Here is a 26,401-nt window from a genome sequence, read left to right on the forward strand (position 1 = left end):
TCGCTGGTGACTATATGTGCATATATTAAATGAAATTCTGTGGTAGATTAAAAATAAAAGGCTTGCATACGTGTTACAAGGATGATATATATTGCAAAAAGGGATACTGTCTAAAACACAAATACTTCTCACGTCAATGTAGTACAAATATAATATAAAAATGGTGAGTTATATAAATTGAAGTCCAAGTAACAACAGTACTGAGCATACTTCAACGATCAAAATGATTATACAATGCCTGTATTGCAAAATTTATGTCTTTACGCAACATTATCAAACATATTCCATATCAAAAGCAAATGTAGAATGATGCAATGAAATGATCTCATGAGCCCTGTCCGTTATATTTCGATTTTAGCCAATCTCCTTCTCAGTCTGCTAGTCCCACTGAAAACCAACTTCGATTCGGGGGTACATTCATTCTTACATACAATGCTCAAATTTTGCCAAATATAATCATTATCTTCGATTTTACCATCCATCTGTAAACATACAATGCTCAAGATCTACCATTTAGAAATGAAACTGTAAACTTTGTCGAATCTTTAATCCAACTCTAGGCATTTTAGTCTGCACATGTGAATAATACTTCATGAATGGTAAATTTATTATTTCTACATTAGTTTTTGTTGGTAATGTTTGTTAATTTTACTATTACTAATACTTTAATATTGTTTTAATATTACTAATAATAATTGGTTTAAAGGCAATGATTCCATATAAAAGGGACACATATACGCTTGGCCTAAGTGCTAACAAATCGCTAACCTATGTCATGAGAGTCAGGCAGACAGTAGCTATAGAGGTACGTGTTTGTGTTCGAAATATGACCAGCAAGCCTAATTTATCACGTGGAATATCATACAAAGTTCAAATTCCCCAAGTGATGCTGTTTCTTTTATCTGGGCTCGTTGCTTTTAATGCTGGTTGGCGTACATTTTCCGACAGTCCCTCAAATGATTAAGCAATGGTTTACATGCCCCTCACACTTACGAACGTGATTCAACAATTCCAGAAAGTAGTGATAATTAAAATCAAGCAACAATAATAAAATAATTTAAGCACAAAATTAATATATCATTTTCGTAAAATATTATTCTGAAAGGTTCCCTTGAAACATCAAATTCTGTCCGCTACCATGTCCTATGAAAAAATCTATCTATGTGGCTTAAATAACCTTTTTGAATAGACTCAAGCTGACCCTCTATTAAATAGCCTCCAAGCTTGTAAGAAACCTTGAACAGTCTAGACTCTTTTCTGTGTGTAAGTTTTCCCTCATAAAATAGAATTCCATTTGCTACTTTCACAACTACCTACTTTGTCAGAGCTCTTATAGGTATAAAAACCGTTTGAAGTAAAGGTCTGACTCTAAAAATTTCACGAGAAGCATGTGACCTGGTAAAACCTGTCGACTGTAGTCTTGGTAGAATATTCACGCAATATTGATATAACTATTCGAAAATCTTGTTGCTGTTTAGAACATAACATTTAGAAACTACTCACAAATGACTCATGATTGTCTATAAATTACTCAATAAAGATTATATCAATAAATATAATAGATATTGTATTATGCTATTGAAATATATTTATTCCGCCCTTGCTAAGCATATTAATCAATTAAAATATTATAAATTTCTACCGTTTTTATAACTTCACATAGTAATGAGAGCTTGTTATGACGTTTCCACGACGTGTAAATCAAAAATGCTATTAATCGCTGGAATCACAAGATTTATTTGAGCGATATTCAACCTGAATGAGACCATCTTCATTCTTCTTTGGAGGAATTATCTTCACATATGAAAACTGAAAGGCAATGAAATATTTTATACAATAAAAAAAGGAATACTTTCGCCAAGGCACCTAATTCCGCTTGAAGTTCATTTCAGGTATCCTAAGCTCTCATATATATTCATAGCAATTATATTTTAATTCTAGCCAAAAGATTTAGTGTGATGAAGAAAAATTAAGTAAAGTACTCTTTTCTAAATCAACACCAAAGACTGCTCTTTCAAGTCTTCATTCAGTTTTCGGTTACTTAAAGCAAATATATTATGAAATATAAATGAAATATTCAAAATGTACAAACTTTTAGGTCTCTTCTTTAACAAATTTGTTTGAGAAATATTAAGAAATAATGGGCCGCAGCTTACAAAACTGATCGTTTTGAAACAACGGAATTTGCTAGATAAAAACCAAGGAATGTTTGAAAGGCCAATGTTACTTTGGTTTTAAAGGAAATCAAAATAAGTACAGGAAAACTCCCTTTTCATCTGTAGTATTGAATTTTGATCCAAAAAATGCCAACGAAAAAAAAATGAAAATAAGGTGCCCTGCAAAACTTACATGCTCGCATAAGTCAATCCATGTGCCACTATTTACGTAATACATATTCTTAAGTTTTCCAAGAAACTTTGCATTCCTAAACATATGCGTATGGCCGAGAACAATAACATCTTCACTCATCTCCAAAAGAAAATCTTCAAAGTTGCCAAGTGAACCTTCCAGCATGCTGAACACACGAGATGAGCCATACTGGAAGAAAGGAAAATTTGCATATACGTTCACCCATTGAAAGTTGAAAAGCGACTTTTTCGCTTCTTTGTTTAAAATCAAGATTTATCTCCTTCTGAGATTCGTGCTTACCAAAGCTCTTACCAACGTCGAGCTTTTCTTCAAATGCAACTTGCTGCAACTAATGCTTAATATTATGTACATTGCAACAAAGGTGTGGGGATTCTAATCTACAGAAAACAGTTATCAGAAAAGTGGATCAAACGAATAACAACTACCATACTTAGAGATACACTTATAGAAGATAAACTTAGAAAGAAGAAACCCCAATTCAAAACGTCCTGTGAACAACGTGCTGGGTCTCAATATTGAAAAATTAGAAACCTTAATCCCTTCCAGCTTCTAGCAATGATATTATACATTACAAACATTCCATATATCACTATGTTCAGATGCTCCATTAGACAGCGTAACGTACCTTGTTGATTGCCAGCTTTATAAACGGATATTTAATCAAATCCACGATTCGAACACATTTTCCATCATTCATAAGGATACATGTATCATCTGTAATTTCCAAGTCTAGAGCGTTTTCAAACATTGTGTTGAGCAGTTTCTTTTGAAAGAATCCTTTGCTAAGTATTTCTGCAATAGTCGATCCAACAATCTTGTTTGGGATTATAGATAAGAACCACCGAAGTGAATCTTGAATGACCTTAAAGTGTAAAGAAAAAGAGTATAGTTAAGTAGGATTTTGTTTAGCCAGCATCCCTGTCTAACGATATGAGCAAAAACATGTTTCTTGGGGAAGGGCCTGTGATCATGTGGGCAAGTCAATTTACAATTAATTTAACTTACTTTGTACTTTAAGGGTAATTCTAGGTGTTCTTTCAGGTTTTGGTACAAAAGTTAAAAATTCAAAAAACAGATTTCCTAAAACGTCGCACTTTAGCACTCTATGAATCCATCGATTGTTGACACTTTTTTATATGGAAATGATATTTGACTTGAATCAGAAACCAATCCATTACCAAAAGATAGATTATCCGCTCTCTATGTTAATAGTTAAACTTGATACAAATCAAGTTAAATCTGCACTGAATCTCAGACTTTTCATGGTGGTTTTCAGCACGATTTGCAAACAAGTCTGGCACAATGAAATTTGTACCAAAAGGGCAAAATCGCAAATGCTGCTTATAATACTATTTATAGTTAGTTCATAGACGTACCATTTCTGTATCACTGAAATAGGTCTCTTTTGACGATTGAGCACACCTCGAAACATAGTAACCAATTGGCCTCCCTTGTAAGGGACTTTCCATCGGAGCGAGGTCCGTGCAATTAAACAAATCGTAATCATGACCATGTTCAAAGCGAATTCTGTACTCTTGAGACCCTGTGTTGATAATATAGATCAATTTTCCAGGAATGAATACGACCTTTTCACCAAACAACTCTTTCACCATCTCTTCATCAATATCAATATCATGGTTGCCTCGAACATAATAGACCCTGACGTCATCATCTTCAGCCATCTTTTGAATGGCTTTCATTACCATTACAACTTTCTAAAACGAATATTTTTCTGTAAAAATTCGGCAAAAATGTTATAAAACGACTGTAGGATTGTCATACCAACATTACAAGCATTCTTAGGTAAGAGAGGCATGTGAAGAATTCAAAAAGCAATTTACTTCTCACTTATTTGTTGTATAGAACAGGATGGTTTTAAGTTGCTACTCAAGTTTCACGCATAATGCGATCACCAGGAACAACTGCGTGCCGATCGTATCATGCCGTAAAACTCGGAGTTGCAACCAAGAACCATTCTGTTCTTTACAACAATAAGCGTGTACAGCTCTGCCCATACGGCATCGAGCGCTTTATGATAGACTGGTAAACAGTGATTTTGTTATCGATTTTTACTCACAAACATTTACCATTGTACAATGCGGAAAACCATTATCGCAAAGACCATAATAAATACAAAAATAAATCTGTATCTTTATTTATGAAATAATATATGAAAATGGCAGAAAATAAGCAAACATTATCAATCCTTATATAGTAGTCGCTTCTATGTTTATTGGATGACCGTTACAACCAGTGGCATGAATTTGCTCAATTCTTTTTCGCAACCTTAGGTATATCAATTTTAGAACTTGACCAAAGAGCTAGTCATCAACACACCTCATTTTTTTTCAGGTATTCCAACATTTCACTTTTTGAAGGTGGACTGCATGTGATTGGTGTCATCCACATCTCAAAGACGTCCCCTAGTAACACGATCGCATGGACAAACCTCTCAGCTATTTTAGCTAGCGTCACAACAAAATCCTCCAACTTCTTAACAGTTTCTTTACTCCATTCACCACCTAAATGCATGTCACTCAGGACGAAAATTTCTCGCTTCTCAGTTTCGTCTGACATCAATACTTTTTTCACCACGATCTTCTCACAAGAGTTTGGATCACTAGTTGGGAGGTGATATCTGCAATGCAGAAGGAATGCACAGATTTTGATACAGATGAAATAGACTTTAAAAAACAATGAACCCAAGGATATAAAAATAGGCTACAATAAAACATGTCCATGATGAATAAACGAATCCTAGACCTTAAACGAATATCAAATCAAATTAACCCTCATCATCAAGGAATGGATATCTGACCCATCTGGGCGAAAATATTACAAGAAAAAGAAAAACAGACATAGAGTAGTAAATTTAGGCTTTGAGAATACACAAGTATTTTTTGCATATTCATAATTACCATAAATGATTTTCGTATGGGTGTAATCAAGTTATGTTACAATGTTATAGCAACTATTGAAAGTAAGTTATGCATCACTATTATCATAATTATGTAACTGAAGCATTTGTTAAACATATGCTACCTTACTTAGAATCGTCATGGTCTGGGGTCATTTAACACCTATCTCCACAACCAACCTTTAGTATTACGCGGACCACGTAATTACTGGCTATTGGAAAGTCTTATTTCAATAGGGTATAATACTGGAATGTGGACAAATGATGGAAAGTTTTTATTTTTGAAAGGCAATGGTATACAACAAGCAAAGATTAAGTATAATAAAAATGTAACAGTAAGCAAAAAATAACATTTTCATTTCAACTCATTTTTCATAAGAAACCCAGGTCCACGTTGAGTACTCCAGTTTCTCAACAGCCTGGAAAATTTTAATGCACAATGCTTCTAATAAACAAAAAAGGCCTATTTTATTATAAATTTCTCCAATTATCAGGCAGCAAACGAATATATCTTACTCGGGAGGCCTTTGATACGAGCATTTCACAATCTTCTTCCTTTGCCAAATGATAGCCTTTTCATCAGGCAAGATGTTTGAGAGTCTTCTGCGTAAGGCAGGAACTTCATCGGGGCTTGCATCCTCGAGGTCGTTGTCGCTAGCCTCGCTGTCAGAGTCGTCCGATTCCGGTAGCGGGTTAGAATAAGACAGTACTTCCCTTTCTGCAGACACTGTCGGAAATTCAATTTTTTTCGCCTCTTTGCTCGCTTCTGCGAAAGAAAAATAAACGGAACCATTTAATAGAACACTTTCCTGAAAGCCAATCAGACCGTTAACTAGGATATCCTTGTAAGGGGTCGTCTCCATGGCAAAAGTAAGGTCCTGATACTCGTAGACAATATCACTGTAATTGTATCGCTACATAATGTACTTTGTATTCAAATACAACGGTGGGTTGAACCACCAAAGCTTAAAGGCACTATGTCTCATCAGTCAACCCTTCAGAGTATAGGTCGGGACATAGTGCCATTAAATTAATTCAAAAGTGGTTTAGTTTCTTATACGGGCACTTTTCAAATCGAGGGGTGTATCACTCCATGAAAAGGCGTACGAGATATTTTCAGATTGAAAAATCCGTCAATTTTGGGTCCGGGTTTACGGATTTTTTCAGATCTTTAGCAAATTTTTCGGATTTTTCCTCTGAAAATCTTAAAGAAAAGTCATCTAGCTTCATTATGCTTGATTGCTTGACAATTCCGATTATCGCCAACATTATCAAAACAAGTTATTAAGCCGTGTCCTTAAAAACATTACTCGACGAAGCAACTATATCAAAAGTATAACAATAATGCAGGGTGGACAGGGTGTCAGAAAAACTCCGCCCACTTTTCTTCGGGATTCTTAAAAAAATGATGACATTTGAATTCATTTGATGCATACCATTTTAAAATATATTCTATCTTCATTGCAACGATATCAAGTTTTGGCACTTTCATTAAATCATATGTTACTTAATGGACCATTCAACGGGAAGTCTCTGTATTCACTGTTCCAAATCATCCAGATCATCGTCCAGATCATAAACCGTATCTTTCGATGATGTCGTTGATTGATCCAAAAGATTTTCGTCCAAAATGTAAGCCCATGATTCAACGCTGATGTTGCCAGAGTTTGGCCTTATTCCCTTGTCTTGGTACCGGACATTTCTTGCACATTTTCGAGTCTGATTGGATTCACGGAATTATATTTTCTTTGTGGATCTCTGGATTTTTGAAAGGATTTTAGTGGATTTTTGTGGATTTTTAGCAGGGTGTACGAGAATTTTTGAAGTGATACACCCCTCGTTTTAAATCGTAGTGTAGTTTCGTATCTTAGCATGGTTTGTAGTGTGATTATTTTTGCGTCGTTTCATGTGAAGAATTGTGCTTGATCAGCCAAGCCGCGATCGTTCTCCAAATTACGAAACCACATAACGATAAAAAACCACACTAAGATACAAACGACCCCCTAGTACCTCATTACCTCATTACAATCTAAAACCAGGCTACGGTAAGAAACAACGCTACGATTCAGATTTGAAGCGACCCTACAAGGTGAAACTTGGCCACAATAAAATTACAATCACAATTAACCAACTATCCCCAATAAGTTGAACAACTACTAACCAGATAGAAAACAGGCGCACAAACTGTTAAACAGAATCACATTCTTGTCCTAGCACCGTACAATTCAGCAGATCGTGCGACTGATAAACATGAGTCACACCAAAGTAATCTTTTAAGGAATGGGAAGTTTTGGCTTGTTGGCGAGAGGAAGGTTAAAAATTTCAAATACCTTAAAAAATGTCACCATAAAAAACTGGCAAAAAACAAACCTGAGCGACCTTGTGTAACCATGTGCATTTTTTTTATCGCCTTTTTCAAACCTTTGACTATCTTCTTGCTTTTTGCTACGTTGTTTTCGGCATATTTGTCTAAAAATCGAAGTATGTTAGGCCATACGTCATAGCACGCATTCTTCCCAATAAAATGATCGACATGCCCATAGCCTGGGATGACATCCATCCCATAATCCTGATTGGGGTTCACCCTCTTCAATGCTTCATACATCCGCTTGACACTGTGAAGGTTGAAAGATTCATTTTCGCTCCCTAGAACAAATAGTAGAATATAATGGTCCCATCCAACATCAACAGAAAAGGATAGAATGGGTCAGTGTGTGAGCTCTGTCAAGCCACAACACATTTAGACAAAACTTGGCAATAAATGAAAATGAAGATGAGTTAAACGTTGTTGCAATGTTGATACTGCCAGTCCATCAAAAAAACTAAAAAGATTGCAGACAAACCAACAAGAAAGGTTTTTAAGAGCTTACCGCTAAACAAATAAATAGGAACGTCGACATTCTTCACCCACTCCAATGCAGTTGGATCACAGGTACAAAAACCAGACTCGTCGAGGCCAGGTATGTACGCGTCATTTCCGTCTTTGTCTACGATGCGCTGCCGCCTGAAGCACTTTGAGAGATGGTGAAAATAGCCAGCTGCAGCGGTGCCAAAGATCTCGTGTAGTATATCATGGGTATCGACATTGAAGTTGGAATGCTCGTAAATCAAGCCATAGAAGAACGTTATCCTGAGTTAAGTAAGATGTCAGTTTAGCAACCAGGAATCAGTAGAAACACACAGGCACCGCGGAGCAGGGGGGCACTTTTTGCAAAAAATGGCAAATATTAAGTATCAAACAACCAGAAATGCATCTTTTTATACGGTTTTAGCCCCCCACTTTTTCAGACCCCCCACTTTTCTCAACGCTCCGCGGTGCCTGACACATGCAAAAGACCAACTGTATGACGATCGCTAGTATAGCCTTTTCGGTTTATATACAGAGAAAGATATTTGCTATTGTCTTAAACAATGGAAGTTAACTAGGGCTAAACGGGGAATTGCCCCCCCCCCCTGGTAAGTATGTCAAAAAAGCTCCTGATCATTAGTTTAGGACATCACTTCGTTGACAAACTAAAACAAGCTTGTCTAACGCTTTTTCAGTTCAAATACAATTGAGGGACAGTGACGTTAATGGTCATAGTTTATATTCCAGTGACAGAAAAAAACATGTGACAAGAATCAAGCAAATTATATTTTTGTGATGGATATGGAGGCTTATGACAATTTCACAGCAATTTCACAGCGTTTTAGTGCGTTTTTCAAAAGATGGTTCTTTAGTCTAATAATTCTATCAGCTCGAGCCCCCCCAAACCCCCCCCCCCCCCTATTTTGGACAGCTTAAATTTAGATAAGATAGTGGAGCAATGGGCAAGTCGTAGAAGGAGAAAAATTAACACCTGATTTTTGGACTACATATGTTTTGATGCACTAATTAAACTAACAGTCTTTATGCTCGACCTTCCCCAAATTTAAGAAATCTAGAAACTTTATCACACAGCTGAATAACTATTAACGAGACAATTTATAAGGTTTTGTTGGTAAGAAACTATTAAAGTTTAGGCCCTCAGGCAAAATTAGCTTTGATCTTTGTCAGTCGGAAATTTTGAGCCCTTCACCCCCCCCCCCCCCCAAATATCTACCAATTTACGGGTATATTTACTTAAAAATCTTACAGGTATTCAGTTGCCAAAGTAATGAAACATACCTATGGCATACATCGCTTGAGCAATGCTCATTTTTGCTTGTCGAAGCTCTCGCTATCTTCCTGGCAAAGCAATTCATTGCGTTAGATTTCTTCTCTTTGTCCGTATACGCAGACACCGTCTTAACACCCATGCTATCAAGGAATTGGCTAAGGTGAGCTTTAGACTTCAATTGGTTCATAAAAGACCCTTCTGGTATTGCAACCGCCTGGCTGATTATTGCGGTCCGGATTTTACCTTTCACCTTTCCGGACAGTAATGATATCCAAAAACCAACTGCTGAGACACAATGCACCAAGATTTGTACGGATTTCTAGAATGAGGAAAGTGCGACATTACCGTAGGGCTATAAAAAAGGTCGACATTGAACATTGGGATTGATGGAGCTATCAAAGGGATCAAAAAACATGATCTTTACTTAATATTATGAACGTTAATCTTTTAACGAGGAAGCGATGAGAAATCAAAGATATTTTTAGAATTAATGATAAAAGAAAACCAAAAATTGTGATTTACCAATTGAAGCTGATATAGTCTACATACTTCTCAAAATTGTGAGAAGCATAATAAATTTGCACCAAGATTAAACCCAAATGAATTGGGCAGCTCAGGGAGGCATTTATAAAGCAATGCTGAATGTCGACAATGCTTAATAATAATCAACAGTTGTGAACTTACTTTTCATCGTGTCCTATACTTTCAAAAGTGGACTGTTTTCAACAAAACTAATTATGATGACAGAACAGTAGACTTTTAGCGCTATAAGGGACTACGTCCTGACGCACTTTGATGGTCCTTCAAATTCCCATTGGTTGTACTTTACAATGAACCTCTTGTTACGTATCCGATCGGCAATGTAAGGCTCAATCATAGACGTTCCGTAGGTTAACACTGGATGTCTGAATGACGGGATATAGTGCCTTTAAGGTAAAAAAGGAAGGATATAGGCAGATTATTAACTCACCTCGTTAGTAACTTCTAGCACCTTATCGACAGCTGCAGGAAAATCATAGAGACCAATATCATCAATGCTGTATTTGTGCAAAGAAGACACCCAAGGACAAGCCGTTGATAGCCTCGTATCAAATAGCCAGACATCATATTCTCTTTCGACAAAGTATTCAAGGAAATTGACTGGAATCGTGTCCAATGTAAAAAGGATTGTGTTTGTTCCCATTCCATGGCATGCCACAAGTGGCCCCTTTCCGCCACCGTTGTAACGCGTTATCCGCAGTTCCACCTGCAAAAAAAGTTCAATTGGTTTAAATGCGTTAACTATCTTTTTGATAAAATACTCCACTGTATACATGGATGACAAAGTTATAAGTACCCATGTTTTTTGTGAAGAAAAATTGGTGCAAATAAAGACACAAGTGTGCGAATAAAATAAACATGTCTGCGAAATAAACATGCAAAATAAACAGCTCTAAACTATAAAAAGTGCATTGAAAAAGCATACATTATCATCGGTGGTAACTTTGTACACTTCAGGGTAGGCATCACCAAGCTTCAAGGGCCTTTTCTTTCTTGGAGGAGCGTTTGGATCCAGGTATTTGCATTCAGCTATTCCACTGTAGGTATTCCAAAGGACATTGGCAAAGAATTTACCAAACTTCACTTTCCACTTCATCTTCTCGAGTATGCCTTCTGTGTTCAAAATTTCCATTGTATCTAGTTGTTTTGAAAAGTCTTTAAATCCGATTTTTAAGACTCCACTTGCAATCAATGGGCCAGATTCCTCTATTCCTTGAAAGATTTCAATAAACAAAGTTGTTGTGTCACTCAACCCAGTTTCACCAACTTTATCAGCTTTGATAATCTTCTTTCCAAAAAAGCGATATTGTTTATTCTCTTCCGAAGTTAGGATAAACTTATACAGCATTTCCTTAGCATTGACGATCGATGTACTTTCAATAAACAAGTTGAAAACACCTAAAAGAATTGCAACAAAATAAATCAAAAATTATATAAATACACATTTTCCATATTAAATATATGTATAAACAATCTTTCCGTGGTACAGAATTTAAAGATGGCTTTGAAAAAAGCAAACATTCTGGAACAATTTACTAAAGTTATTAGTTACTGACTGTTCTTAGTTCAACTTCATCTTAACTATGGATATTTTTGAGCTTCACATCATCAAGAATGGTCACGTCAAAGGTGAGACAGTGCGTTACTTAACCAGCTCACCTTTATGATAACCTAAAACTTAGCTTCGGACCGAATTTTTCATGTTTCATAGAAAAAAAAGATTGATACCTCACAATCTATGTATAGCTGCCTTGTCGTTCTTGATTTTGATTTTCAGAAGTAATTGTGAATTAAACAGCAGACTGCAAACTCAAATTTTACAAAAATTTACAAAAACACCAACTGAAAACAGAAAGGCCCTTTTGTTCAAAGTAATAGGAAATTTCCAGTTGGAACAAGGAATGATATTGGAGATAAACAAAATTCCAAGAAATCCAGAGCAAAGGTGTACCTGAAGAAATTGTAAGTGGTTCATCTGACAGAGCTGGACACGTGACAGTCCCAACAATCGAGGCCTCGTGATTCGAATCATGATACAACATGTGATCAATGTCATGTGACTCAACTGTCACAACAAACTCACAGTTAGACAGTTCCCCCGTTTCTTCTACTGTCACCTGGCCAGACATTCTCTCAGTGAAACGAATTCCTGGTTTTTGATCTGCATTTGCGATAGTACCTAATAAACAAAAAAGGACAGTGAAGAATGCAGAATTTGGACTAAGTTCTCAGGACAGTTAAGGTCAGTGAAGTATGCAGAATTTGGACTAAGGACAAGTCTTGATCGAGATTACAAATTTACAAAAAGACTTGAGCAGAAACATCAAATCTAGTCCAGTAGGTCCAACTAAGAAAAACAGTAAGGATCAAATGTAACTTAAACTGAAAAAATTTGTAATAAAAAGGCACAGGCTGTGTAAAATTCAAAAGTCCATTAATTTTAAACGACGCAAAAAGCAGAAACATAATGGTACTACCAGGTGTTACATGTCCATGTTTCATGTCATTTTGAACTTTTTTTGGGTAGGAGAGAGCAGGAAAAATCAATCTACTATTATAAGCATTATATCTTAAGATTAAGAAAAACATACTGAAGTCTTTAACTGAGTTGTAGTCAATTTTCCATTCAGCATCTTCTATAAGCAATCTGCAGCATCGTTCAGCAAGGATTGAAATGGTCATCGCAGGATTAACCCCAACCGATGTTGGTATAATAGCACCATCCATTACATAGAGGCCAGGGTGAACATCGTCAGAATCCCCTGCAACGAAGAATCAATCAAAATTGATGAATGTGAATAACAAACAGAGCAGCCAGTTTAGCATTTTCTGGATAAAGTTGTATGTGAACTTATATCAATATTTTATGGCAACTAGCCTGTAGGACTGCGTCTTGAGAGCTCTTTTCTAGTAAGTAGTTTGGGTTCAAAAGCCCTTGTAAGATCATATGATGATTCTCTTAATATATAAGCTTTGAAAAATGAAGTGAAAGTGCGTAAATACTTAACCAAAACATGAAAATGCTCTAAACATTTAAGACTGAATTCATCAAACACGTAGGCAGTCTACATGATTGACGGAACTCAAAAAGCAGAAATCTCTGACTATTTTTCAAAGACATGACGAAACAGAAAGTGGTATAACATGTAAAATTAAGACATGAAATTACCCCTTTATCTTACCTATAAAAACCTGTCCCTTATGATTGACAACACCATTTTCCCCATCATCAGCCATAGGACATCCGCCCAAAGGATGAACAGTAATAAGCTGTTTGTCAAAAAGATTGCTCCACACTGGGTTGGCAAGAAACGTTCCACCAAGCTCCGTTGTTATTTGGTGCAAACGCTCGTTTATTCTTTCAAATATCTTTTGATGCCCAACATCTTCCCAATGAACATACGCACCACCAGATTTTGGATCCAGCTTGACAATTCCAGCCGAGTCATCGTGACTCATGCACAGAAAAGATAGTGTTTTCTTGATTTCTTCGTCTTTTAATCTCTAAGAAAAATTTTGTTGATTTTAGAGCATGGAAATTTGTTGCCAGAGGAAGGATCACTGGCGACACTTTCTCTTTCTACTATTAAAGAAAGAATGCCTTTAATGTGCTATCGAACGCCAACATTTCAATTCCTGACATAAAATAACGCTATCTATGTTGACGACAAAAACATTGTATGAATGCTTCATTTTCATTTTCTGTTAAACATATGATTTTTAATGGCCTAAATAATAACTATGCCGTGTAATAACTGGCATGTTAACGTTGGGGTTAATTAAAAAGAAATGGGCTTATACGAAGGGGCTCAATTTGAGGATATATGGTATCTTAACTAGCAATCTACTCTAAACTTTCTTTTATAGAAGTAGCTTTCTATCCAATAAATATTGAAAACACACTAATTGACAAATCTTACGTAATAGCTCGTGCCGTAAGATCGAAATTACTTTGAAAAATAAACTATATTCGTGTTTTCTAGCATATTGAACTTGATATTTTACCCTGATAACATGACAATATGAGAAAGTCTCCAATGAGGGAAAAAACTTCAGGGGAATCCGAAAAGCTCAGCTTATCAAAACATAAGAGTTCATAGCTTCTTCTCCGTCAATTACTTTCTTCATAAATAACATAGAGGAATTTAAGATTTCTTAGAAACTCTCAGACATTACTTATGACTATATTTTTCTAACTGACACGCTATCGAATACTTAGACAGTTTAAAGAGTAAATGATGGAACATTAAAAACATGTGATGTTACGGACCTTCTGCTTAATATTTGCTTAAACGCAGGCATCTTAATATAATAGCTCCAAAAAAGGATTATTAAGGGTACTGATATCTAGCTTACAGGTAACATGTAGGAAAAAGCAGAGCTAAAATACCTCAATAAATTTCTCAAACTTCTTCGAAGCAGGGAAAGTCTTAACACCAAGCGTCTTGCTAGCAAACGACAATGCTATCTTGAGAATAGTCTCTGACGCACCAGGTGGAGTTCCGTCTTCGATAATTATGCCATCTTTGCATGAAACTCCAGGAAGTGATCTGAAATCGATGACTGAGGTAATGGCTGGTCCGGGACATTCTTCAGTGAAATCATCAAAATCACCCGTTTCCAATCCAATCGAATTCACCTCTTCGTTGCCATGGTAAGAAAACCCAAGAGCGTCACCATTCCCTGTAAATCTTGAACCAACCTTCTCTGATATTTCTAGCCCCCGTTCTTTTGATTTCAGCAATATTTTGGTAGATCCAATGGAGCCTGCTCCAAGAATAACGTAGCTTGCACGGACAACTTGTTCCGCTTGGTTGAAGCCTTTATGATCAACTTGACGTTTATAAAAGACTTTCCAGAGTGAGGCATACGGGTCCCTTTCAACTGATACTACAGACACCTAAACCCAGAAAGAACAAAGTCTTTTACAGGAGTCTATTACAAGAGGAAAACAAGTTAATCATCTAAAGATGAGGCACAAAATTCACTACAAAGAAGGCTAAAGAATGTTTACAAAAAGGGGACAATACAGCTATATATATCATTAAGAAATTACTTTGAATATCAGGCAGTACTCTTTTTAGAAAGTGGGAGTGATGAGGGAGGCGAGAAGCAACCAAAATACAATCACAAGTACCAAAAAGCATTAACATATCACACAACAGCTATGCCAATATTCAAGAAGACAAAATTTCAAATTGAAATTGTCAAACATTTTTACAACCCTCTGCAGTTTGCAGTGTTGAATATCTTACAGTGTTTGCAGTGTTTAACATTCAAAGGCTGATAAATCACAAACACATATCAATGTTTGAAAACGTTCTGATAAAAATCTTATCAAACCAAAAATATATAAACACCATTTGTGTGTTGTCTTTAGTTAATGCCAGAAGCAATAATGTTATGTATATTTTGACAAAGAATTTCTACATGAATTGGAAAAGTATTGGAAAACTAGCTATTAAAACAGGTTGATAAGGGGAAAACAAAGTTACCTCAGTGAAAATCTCAGCACCATGTGCCCTGGCATCTGGCAAGTAATTCATATTCAGTGTGTTCTTTGCACCAGTATTGCACCCACTGCAGCAGTTTCCACAGCCGTTGCAAGCTGGCTGGTTGAACCTGTGCTGCCTTGTATTTGATTTTTCTTTTTCAAAGTTAACGAATCTGAACACAAAAACAAGGAAACGTTTAATTTTGGAAAGATAAATTGCATAACTGGATTTTAAAATAGACAATAAAAAGTCATGCAGTACTATCTTGACTTGCAAAGCTTGATAGTCTATGTGATAGCTCTGAGTTTCAACAGACAATTCAAAATTATCTTCCAATTCGATTTTTCTATGATGCAGGCTAAAATGGCTAAATACTGTAGATGTGTTGTCCGGTGATTTAACTAAAAGTGGAGCTTAACAGCTACAACGCAAAAATGTCTGGTTTCACCATTCAAGTTTCAAGTTAAATGAACCTGAACATACAGTGGTGCCTTTCTGAAAATCTTTCCAATATCTTCAATGTCAACAAGTCCAAGACTTTTAGCTGCTTTCTCCATTGCCTCAAACTTCTTTAGCTTTGGCAGACTATCAGGGTATTCAGTTGGCAACAGCATCTCATTTACATGTTTACGGTCAATATCTATCATGCCTTTCATATCATTTTTTATCTCCAGTGGCCACCTTTCATCCTCAAAAACCCTTGGATCAGCATCCAATGCAACATTTGCATTAATCAATGATGTCCCACCAAGACCACAACCCTGAACTACAGTAATATCCTTGCTGACAACCACCTCAAACAAATCTGTTGGATCACCTAGAAACAAAAAAACCAAATCACTCAGGGAAGTTGGAAAAACGTGTGCATCAAAATGCTCCTTTCAAAAAGTCCTCTCTTTGAAAAAGTGTCCCTTACCCTAAAGCAGTGCCCCTTCTACCTGTGCCTGTCCAGCTTTGAAAGTCTTCCAGCCACCTTGAATTTAGTAAATGATTCTAACAAATACATGAAAATTGTAGCAGCAATCTTTATAGGGAAAACGCCTCAAAAGCAATATTATTGGTAATAGTTGCCAGATAAAGCCATTTTCAGTGGACGCTCTAGATCCCAGGAAGTCTTAAGTAAGGGACAGGGTAGAGTTGATGACACCTGCTGAAAAAAAAAGATTACAAGGTTTTAAAAAAGCTTGTCCAATTTTCTCAGGCCACACCCTTGTTATCAAATCACGTTAACAACAAAAAGAGTGCACTGGAGCATTCTGGATATGTATACCGTAAATCCTCAAATTAGCCCTCAAAATAGGCTTATTTATTTTTGTATATTTTTGGATGGGGGCTAATACGAGGGGGGCTTATAAAATTATTGTAGACAATAAGAAGACATTATCAAAAGACCTTATTTATTTTAGTAGGAATTTCTTTATGAGCATTTAATTAATTACTACCAAAAGTACGAATTTGTCATGGTAATTCAATAAAACACCATGGGCAACCTCAGATGGCAAAAACCGTCAAATTGAGGAGTCCAATTCGAGAATATACAATAGCAGTGGGGGCTTATTGGAGGGGAGGGCTTTTTCAAGGGAGGGGGGGCAATTCAAGGATTTACGGTATATGTACAATTAGAGATGTTGAGCCAGGTGTGGGCAAAGGGCAAATGACCTCCAACTTTTGAAAAAATCATTTTACTAGAAGTAACCTCTTTTAAAAAGTGTCCCTTTATTTGTGATGTGGTGCCCCTTCCTGTCTGTGCCCCTCCAACTTTGAAATGCTTCTTATATCTCTGTGTACATTGGAAGAGCCTTGAAATGCTTCCAAACAAGAAGAAACTTCCAAACAACAAGAATAAGTTACTTTTGAATACCCAAACCACATTTAATGCTCTGAATAATTAGCATTGCATGAAATAAATTAAGCTATACTAGACTTTAGACCTATGCTTAGATTGGCTAGAAGGGCAGTGAAAAATTTATAATTTCCAAATGAAATCTTAGCATGAAAACTTGACAAAGTCAAAATATCAAGCAAAAGGTAATTACCTATGACATGTGGTTTTCCTTCATGATTGATTTGAAAGTGTTTTCTTGCTTCATTGAATGTTTCTGGAAAATCTCCAGGTAGCCATTCTCGCCCTCGTTCCAAGACACAAACTCTTTGTCCAGCACGTGCACAACGGCTTGCTGCAATGGAAGCACCATACCCGGACCCCACAACTATGACATCATAAAGTGAGTCAATTTCACTGTGTATTGAGGAGATGCGTGGAAATGCAGTCTAAAGAAAACAATTTGACAATGATAAAAAACTGAAAACTGTCAAGTTGCTCAATTTCTTATGAGGAAGCATGTTAAGATTAGCACTTATCATTTGCCAATGCCATAATAAGAACTATAAAACAAACATATTTCTAAATTACACCTAAGGCCACCTATTAAAGTTTAAGGGGGCAAATTATGGACTAAAAAGATTTTCAAGACAAAGTGTCTTGGGTATTAAAAAAGAAGAACAGGCAATATATCCTTTGTTAATAAAATTCTAAATGCATCCTTGGGGCAGCATTGTACAATTTTTAGGCATAATTTTATGTGTTATTAATTGCTTTTTTGAACTGAAAACCTTGAGGCACCCCCTGAACCTTGAAGCCCTAGGGCAGTTGCCCCTATCTTTTGGTGGCATTCTTTGTGAGTTTGTAGTTTTGGGCTTTTGTTAAAGCAGATTGCACTTAAAAAATCTAGATCATCACCCAACAAAGTCACCCTTTCCCCCAACACTCCTTTTGCTCATTTTGTATAGCATCTAAGCATTCAAGGGTACTTTTTGGCTATGCAGTTGGCAAAAAAGGACAGATTGGTAAGGTGCAAAAAGGGCATTTTACCTTGAGCTTTTAAAAAGTGAGGAGCACATGCCCCCTGTGCCAAGAAAACAGGGCAAAGCGACAGCAAAATAACAAGAAGTTGCTTAAGTTTACAAGGGTAAAGGGGCAACTGCCCCCTGTGCCCCAATGATCTTGCGTCTTTGTTCACTTTCTCAACAACAACAAAAGCAGACATTTATGGCTAATCAAGGAAAAATATGGTTGTCTATGAATAGTTTCCCAGCATTAATAAGCGTTTCAAAGGGGCCTAAAAAGAAAACTTATAGTCTTAATCTCCGGAAGACTCCCAATTCAATTGTTACGGCTACAGTGTAAATAATTTATGCATAACTATGAGGCTCTATAAGGGGTGTTTGAAATATGAAATGATTGAGATCTTTAGAATGCAAATATAAATATTTAGGTTTTTAAGTCTTGAAATATGAAATAACTTTGGTTCCCAGTATGAAATATGAAACAACAAAATAACTGAATACCTCTTTAAATGTTGTGTTAGAATTATATACTTGATAACAGCATTGACTTTTTATACATTCTAAAAAGTTACCTAACAAGTTACTGTAATACCTTAACTACACCCTACATTACATACACTACAAAGACAATACCCTGGGGAGCATTAACTTTGTCTACCCCAGGGCCATAACATAGAGAGGAAAAAATGCACGTTTGTAATTACAAATACTTGAAGATATTTTATCTCAAGCATCGAGACTATTGATCTCAATCATTGACTCAAGTGACTATTGATCTGTAGACCTGTTAAGATACCAACCATATTAAGCAGGGTTGTTCCTTTAATCTTTTCAATCTTTCTAGGGGTTTAAAAAGGCTTTTCATACTTTACGTATAGGAAAAATACCAATAGCATAAAATCTAACGCAAATACTTTTTGCTTATATTATCTCATCGAAATAGACGAGAACATCAAATAATATCATAAACATGTTTTTATCTATTGCTTGTCCCACATATACTTACTAGGAATTGTTCCTAAGACCACTAAACCACTGTTTTGTAAGCCATTTAAGATGCAGGATTGATTTGCTGATATTAATATTCAGAAAGTTATTGTTCGTTCTTCAATTCTTTTATCTAAAGCGAACATGTTCACCGAAAAGTTATTCTTATCTTGAAAATTTAGTTTCTGACCATACCTTTGAATTCAGTATGGCGCCAATAGGTAATGTTAAAAGTGATTATAAGTTACGCAAAAAGATCAAATAATAAGGCAATATTATGAAAAGCCACAAACACGCAAGCGCAAAGGGAATTTGGTCAACTCCAACTGTTTTATTTTCAAACTCGTTGGAAGTTTAAATCATAGAAATAAAGGCCACCACTGATCATTTTAAGCCTTGCAAACATTTTGGTAATTGACCAGAAGTCGCTTTACTGAAAGCATGAAAAATGCACGGTCAGCAAAATTGCGACATTCGAATTTTTCAAATCAAATCAAATCTCATCAAAAAAGCTTGTAACGTGGACATGACTTCCGGTCTTCTGTCAGAAGGTTCCCAAGGCTTAATGATTTAAACCTTAAACATTTCGGTAAGGCTGGTTGGTAAATATATACTCTTTAGAATCATGTAGTCAATCTGCAGCATTTATTACGATTTCTTCTTGACAACATCGTAAGAGTTCATTTCACTTAGCTTTAGCTTCGCATTGACATTATTTTGCATTATTTCTTTTTATTGAATGCACCCAAGACTGTAAGTGGCTAGAAATAACAGTATGACTGTAGTATGAAAAATCCATTAAACAACTGAATTTACTGGTTGTTAGGAATAAAATATGAAATAATTGCAAGATATCATGAAATATGAAATAATGTCATCCCCCCTTATAGGGCCTCGACTATAGAAGTGAATTCATCCCGTGAGGATGTGTGCAACTCATGACACAAACTGTGCAGTTTTGGAAGCTCCTATGTCTGGTACTTCTCTAGCACAGGAGCGGTTATTGGGCTTCCAACACTACATGGTCCTTAAGTTCACTAAAAACGCGTGGACTGCGATCGAAGGATCAAAGATGACAGACTCTCCAAACTTCAACTTCAACTTCAACATTTCATTATCAGTATATTTTAAAAAATTATAAGTGATACGATAGTGCTAACATAAACGATTAGAAGATTTTAAAAGCATATTTTACATTAAATTGTCAGCAAGGAAAAATTAAATACTGAAGGACACGGTATTCAAACAAACTTTACCAACAACAAGCATCTGCAGATACCCATTCAACAAAGAAATTTCAAGAGTTTTGTAAACAAGTCATGAAACAAGAGGTGTAAGGGCTATAGAATCGCTTAGTTTCCCGCGTAAACAAGTTGCTGAACAGGAGCGACGTTGTTATCATAAAAGTTTATACCATGATTGACAGTAAATATCGGATTTCACGGGATTTAGTCCTAACTTTCAAGCCCAGAGATGATTGATTTTGTGAAAATTCGTCAACATCTGACAATAGCCATTTCAGTTTGACCAAACCAGCAGTTTTCAAGTTTTAACCCCTCCGTTAAATGCAAGCCAGTTTGACTGAACGTATAAGTAAAGTGTAAATTATATTTATCTGAGATAAAATGTATGGAATTAAATAAGTTTTTACATATATTATATACGACCAATATCTACGACCAATCCCCGCAAGTTTAAACACTGTTAAGTAAAAGAAAAAAAACTCACATTATTTGCTGAATTTTTTCCTTTCGAACCCATGCTCATTCTAAAACTCTGGCATCGCTCAAATGCGGATGTCTTTCACGATACGGAATACTCACACTTCTTGGGACAGGAGCGTTGATAACCTGACAACAACCATACATTGTTTTCCTGATAATACAGTACATGTCGTCATGGCAATATAAGCAATAATGTAAACCACCTTCCATTGTACAAGGACAACAACGTCAAAAATAATTAAACAGGTGGGTTAAAGATTGTTCACGAAGCACTTAAAAGTTACAAAGATTTCTTTGTCATCAATACACACTATAAAAATACTTTTGTTTATTGCTGAACGTCAATAATCTATTAAATCAGTGGTGAGGAATCAAGGGGGTCAGGGAGGTCACTGACCCGGGGGCCCTTTGCTATAGGGGCCCATAAAAATAATTCAATTGAAAAAAATTGTAAGTGATAATCCAACAATTCCATTAGTAGAGACAATAGTGATAAAGTCTATGAATGAAATAAGGTAGAAGCAGTTTGAGACCCTGTTTACACGAGACCGGTTCCACAAAGATCTGTATCCACTTGAGTTCACCATGGGCTCCGACACAGGTTGGAAAGTGGAGGGGCCAAAAGAAATATTACAATCATAACAAAAGTTTTTAAAAAAAGCTCTATTGCTTTGCAAAATGTGAGGGGGCAATGGCCCCCCGGCCCCCCCTTCGTCGGAGACCCTGTTCACTTCCTCCTGTTTAGACGGGACCGTCTCCAAAAAAGTTCACTTACGCTTTCTGTTCACACGAGACCTGAACTCAAGATCGTTTGTGAAAAAAGCTCAAAACACTCAAGTTGAAGGCCCCTATTACCGTGACAACAAACGTGAAAAGGTGCCAAATTCACTTCGCTTTCGCTTTATTTCTAAAGTTTCTCCACAAGGTTTCTGTTCTCCCATGCCTCGTCCAGAAGGCTCTTCTCTTCTATTTCTTTTCAATTCTCAGCTTGTGCAAAACGATCATGTCATTTGGAGCTCTGCTCTGCTAACGCAAACAACCTGTCTTGTCGAGATCGATGAACCTTTGACATTAGGGTTGCGAATAAGAAACCACAAAAGATCCAGTTTCGAGTGTTTACACGAGACCAAATGAGACCGGCTCCAAATAAGTACGCTTTCGAGCCCTTTCGTAGGTGAACTCAAATGTGAGTACGGCTAGGTGATCTCAAATTAGTACGGTAAGGCAGGTCTCGTGTAAACAGAACGCCCAAGTGAACTATAAATGGATACGGATCTTTTTGGAACCGATCCTGTGTAAACAGGGTCTGAGTCTTTGACTGCCTGAGTGTTCAATATATTTTTGTTGAGAATTTTTCATCTTTGCGGTTGAAAAACTTGAAAAGCTTCTGAATGAAACCAAAAAATGTTATTGCAACAGGGCAACATACAGCAATATGTATGTCATATAGATTTACACTATGGCATGCGCATCTATTTGCAACAGTGTGTCGGTTGTGATTAAATTTAGTTAACGAATTAAACATTTTCTATTTTCTAAGACTTTCAAAATTTCTAAGAAATTTCTATTTTTATGCATTATGGTGTTAAGATATCATTTATGCTCAAATTATATCAAACAGCCAACAGAAGTAACAAATAGCCACTAGACAATGGCGTAGATAGGAATATTCGTAGGAGGGTGAGCAACTTAGATTTTCCGACAAAAATCTAACAAGCATTTATATTTTTTCATAATTTTTAACATAACATGACGACTTCGGAACTGGAATAAATAAGCTAGATTCTTTGGTTATGTTGCGTGTTAATGTCACATGTTTGTTTGTCGCTTTCCGGGAAATTTGCGTCACTGTCATCTTGTTATGTGATGTTTCACAGTGTTCCTTCGTTTGCTATCTATTAGGGGCTTTGGCTCGTTGGCCTAGCCTATTGGTTTGATTACAAAGACACCGTCTTAAGAAGAACCTATAATTGTTACATACGCCACTGCCATCAAAACAGTTTAGCCACCATAGCAATATTAGCAACCAAAATAGCCACCATCGCAATTTTCGAGAGCAATTTAAGCAATCATCAATTTTGAAAATTCCAGGGGGAGCATTCCCCGTACCCCTTAGAAGCGTCTGCCTGTCCTGACCCGGGGCCCATAAATCCTCACTGCGGCCCTGTATAAAATAATTTAATTTGGGCTGTGAAGCAGTTGTGGCGCAAGCAACTGAAGAGTTGGAGGACAATGGGCGTGGCTGGTGAGATCACGCCCCTTTTGTCTCATTTCAGTGATTTACACCACCGGGTGAAATTTCCTTAGGCGAAAAATATGATCTAGAGCATTTTAATCAATTTCTAGAAGAAATATGTGGACCATCTTTGGACAAAAATAGGGGGTCATTATTCTCCATACCTCCCTTAGCGCCGCCACTGCTAATTTTCGTTCCTTATTAAATCTAAAAAGTTTGCAGCTACCACCTAAAGACTTATTCTCGTTCAGTTGTTGTAACCTTAAAAGACCTTTTTCAATGCTTGTACTGAACAGAGATATCAGTATCACACAAACCCTAAAACACGTCATTGGCAGGAAATCATAATCTTGCTGATTTCCTAAAAATCTTTGTCGTTGAATAGAAAAACTAGCTCCAGATGCTATAAACCGTTTTTTCAAGATGCACACATAAGTAAGTCATAAACGCACACTAACTGGCGATGATATCTTAAAGTTGAAGTTGTATACTGAGTCCATTTTATTTTAAAATAGCATGACAGAATAGCGATTGATTTTCCTCCGCATGTAATGAGGCTTCCTGTTCTAAAGTTTCTTAGTTCTTTCTTATGGTCCATTAGTTACTCAATTCTTTTAAAGCAATTTTCTAATAAAAAAATAGTGCATTACACAAGGCTGGGATTGGGCATTCGCTTTTCGTTGAAATACATTTTTCTAATTCTGATGCTTCAATTTTAAATGCTTCCATTGGTATTTTATGCTGCACTTTATGAAAATGCACTTTTTGCAAATCCGCACTTTCTGCAATTACAGATCCAAAATATTAAATTGTAACTCCAAAAAGTGAGTAAGTTCCACGCGTATTTTGGGCCCTGAAATATACTGTCGACCAGTGATTCTTTTAATTTATGCAACCATCAAGTTTGCCGAGTAAGCACCAAAAGTGCCAAATCTGCCGAGTAAAAAACCAATTCATAACTCTTGAGGGGAGTCACAATCAGGGAAGGATTTAAGCAACAATGATGGGGGGTGTTAGACACTAAATGGATTTTGGTGCCACACCCTTAAGGTCACTGGAAAATGATGGAAACATCAATTTTCAAAATTCAGCTTTTAACTTTAAGGTAAAGAAGAAGAAAAAAATAAATAATATATATATAATTTTGGCGTTGTTTTGTTACTATTGGCTACCAAAAAATGATTTTTCCCAAATGGAAGCAAAATTTAACGAGGAAACACAGAAATATTAGGGGTTGTCACACCCCCCTACACCCTCCGTTAAATCCGTCCCTGTAGACAATCGCCGACACTCTTACGATAGCAACCAGGCTTTAAAAAGAAGATAAAAAGGTATCAGTTCTTTGACTGGTATACTATAGCTAGGCGTTGCACCAATTTTTTCCCGCCTTAATTCAATAACATATTAGTTCCTCACCCTGTATTCCGCATGACCTTCTTTTTGCAAAACTTCATGCTTATGGTTTTGATGAAAGTTCTCTAGTCCTTATTTACTCCTATTTAAAAAGGCGCTTTCAAGCAGTTCGAATAAATGATACTGACAGTGATTTTCAATCTGTTTTATCAGGGGTACCGCAAGGATCAGTCCTTGGCCCTATTCTTTTCAATTTCTACATCAATGACCTGTTTTATTTCATTAAAAAGGCGTTTCTTGTGAATAACGCAGATGACAACACTTAAACACATTTTTCAAAAGATCTGCCTCAATTAATTTACGTCTCGGAAAAAGAAGCAAGCATCGCCCTTGCCTGGCTCAATCAGAATAAAATGATTGCCAAGACAGAAAAATTTCATGCTCTTCTCGTCAGAAAGGATAAAAAAAAGTACCATTGGACATAGCATTTCTATTCAAGGGAAAACTATAAATTCTGAAGCTTCAGTAAAGTTGCTTGGCGTAACTATAGATCACAAACTTAATTTTGACATTCATATATCCGAACTTTGTAAAAAGGGAGCAACCCAGCTAAATGTGCTCAAAAGACTTAAATTTTTTATTGGCTTTGATGAGAAAAAGGTATTGGTCCAAAACTTTGTTTTCTCTAACTTTAACTACTGCCCTTTAGTGTGGTTCTTCTCCTCTGCTAGATCTATGCTTCTATGGAGAAGATCGAAAAAATACAGGAATAAGCCCTACGATTCCTTTACGATGACGATGATTCATCTTATAATAGAGATCTGCTTTGCAAATCACAAAAATGCACAAATGAACCTCTGTATTGAAATTTTCAAAACTGTAAAAAGGTTAAATCCTGAATTCATGCAAAATATTTTCGAACAAAGAACCTCTGATCGATCCTCAAGACTTGCAGCACTACAGGCCCAACCAAACAACTTTCGGTACAAACAGCCTCAGGTCTCTCGGACCACAAATTTGGAATGGCTTACCACAGGAAAAAAAATCTGCAGAAAATCTGATCCAATTCAAAAGATTAATTAAAAACTGGGACAGACGCAGGTTTGAACAGGGGGGGGGGGGCCAAAACGAATGAAAAGGGCACGAATATTTTTTCCCGAAACATTAGTAAGTTCCAAAATATGAACTGAATTTCCAGTCCCTATCTCTTTATAAACAAAGTTTCAGCCCTATTCGAATAATGATTTTAATTTTCCTACTTATATATTTAAACAATTTAGTCCCCCTTGGTATTCGCACCCTCTCATCCCCACTTAAACACAAATTTGTTCGCCTCCATGGAATATTTTTCTAAAAGCTACAAATTTTATGGTTAAGTAAGTCATCTTCACACAATCGGCTGAAGGTGCCGGCACATTCTTCACTGCCATAGCAAATTCAATTTGTAACATTGATTAGGTTTATCCCATCAACCTTATGAACGAAACAAATTTTTATCTCTCCTTAAAGTTGATCTCGGGCGGCTCAGTCACTTGGTCAAACGTATAACATGTGAGTTCCCAAAATTTAAAAAAAGCTAGAATTCTGGGACATAGAATCTCGAAAATTGGGTTGCATTCTTAATCAGTCAGAGGAAGCACAAAAGAGGCAGGAATTTACTGATATGATGTTGCATGTAATTTTTAAGTAGATCAATGGCATATTGAAGTACAATAAATTTTGCAATACGTCTAGTCTTGTATATTGTTCTAATCCTAGATAAGAAATTTAAGTCTTTGTTTAAGTCTTTGTTA

General features: G+C 36.3%; 2 protein-coding genes across 2 annotated transcripts in view; one reads left to right on the top strand and one right to left on the bottom strand.

The window, feature by feature from the left end:
• Window positions 1-22,272, bottom strand: LOC135685385 (uncharacterized). Its single transcript, XM_065201312.2, has 20 exons — window positions 21,875-22,272; window positions 21,024-21,170; window positions 17,498-17,732; window positions 15,945-16,278; window positions 15,462-15,633; window positions 14,357-14,866; window positions 13,149-13,470; window positions 12,558-12,728; window positions 11,918-12,145; window positions 10,892-11,364; window positions 10,397-10,672; window positions 9,435-9,745; window positions 8,158-8,417; window positions 7,658-7,933; window positions 5,804-6,053; window positions 4,708-5,008; window positions 3,747-4,085; window positions 2,996-3,232; window positions 2,350-2,538; window positions 1-1,809 (listed from the first exon to the last, which is right to left on the bottom strand). Exons 2-20 carry the CDS (start codon window positions 21,060-21,062, stop codon window positions 1,714-1,716), a joined length of 5,019 nt encoding a protein of 1,672 aa, XP_065057384.2. The 5' UTR covers window positions 21,063-21,170; window positions 21,875-22,272; the 3' UTR covers window positions 1-1,713.
• Window positions 12,671-26,401, top strand: part of LOC135685395 (uncharacterized) — a 20,491-nt gene continuing 6,760 nt past the window's right edge. Inside the window, exon 1 of the mRNA XM_089112766.1 lies at window positions 12,671-12,807. Within this exon, the coding sequence (XP_088968892.1) occupies window positions 12,755-12,807 (53 nt within the window). The 5' untranslated portion in view covers window positions 12,671-12,754. The remainder of the gene's footprint in view (window positions 12,808-26,401) is intronic.

Source organism: Rhopilema esculentum, chromosome 15 (assembly GCF_057945365.1).
Source record: "Rhopilema esculentum isolate cy_ngs chromosome 15, ASM5794536v1, whole genome shotgun sequence".
In the NCBI taxonomy this organism is placed as follows: domain Eukaryota; kingdom Metazoa; phylum Cnidaria; class Scyphozoa; order Rhizostomeae; family Rhizostomatidae; genus Rhopilema; species Rhopilema esculentum.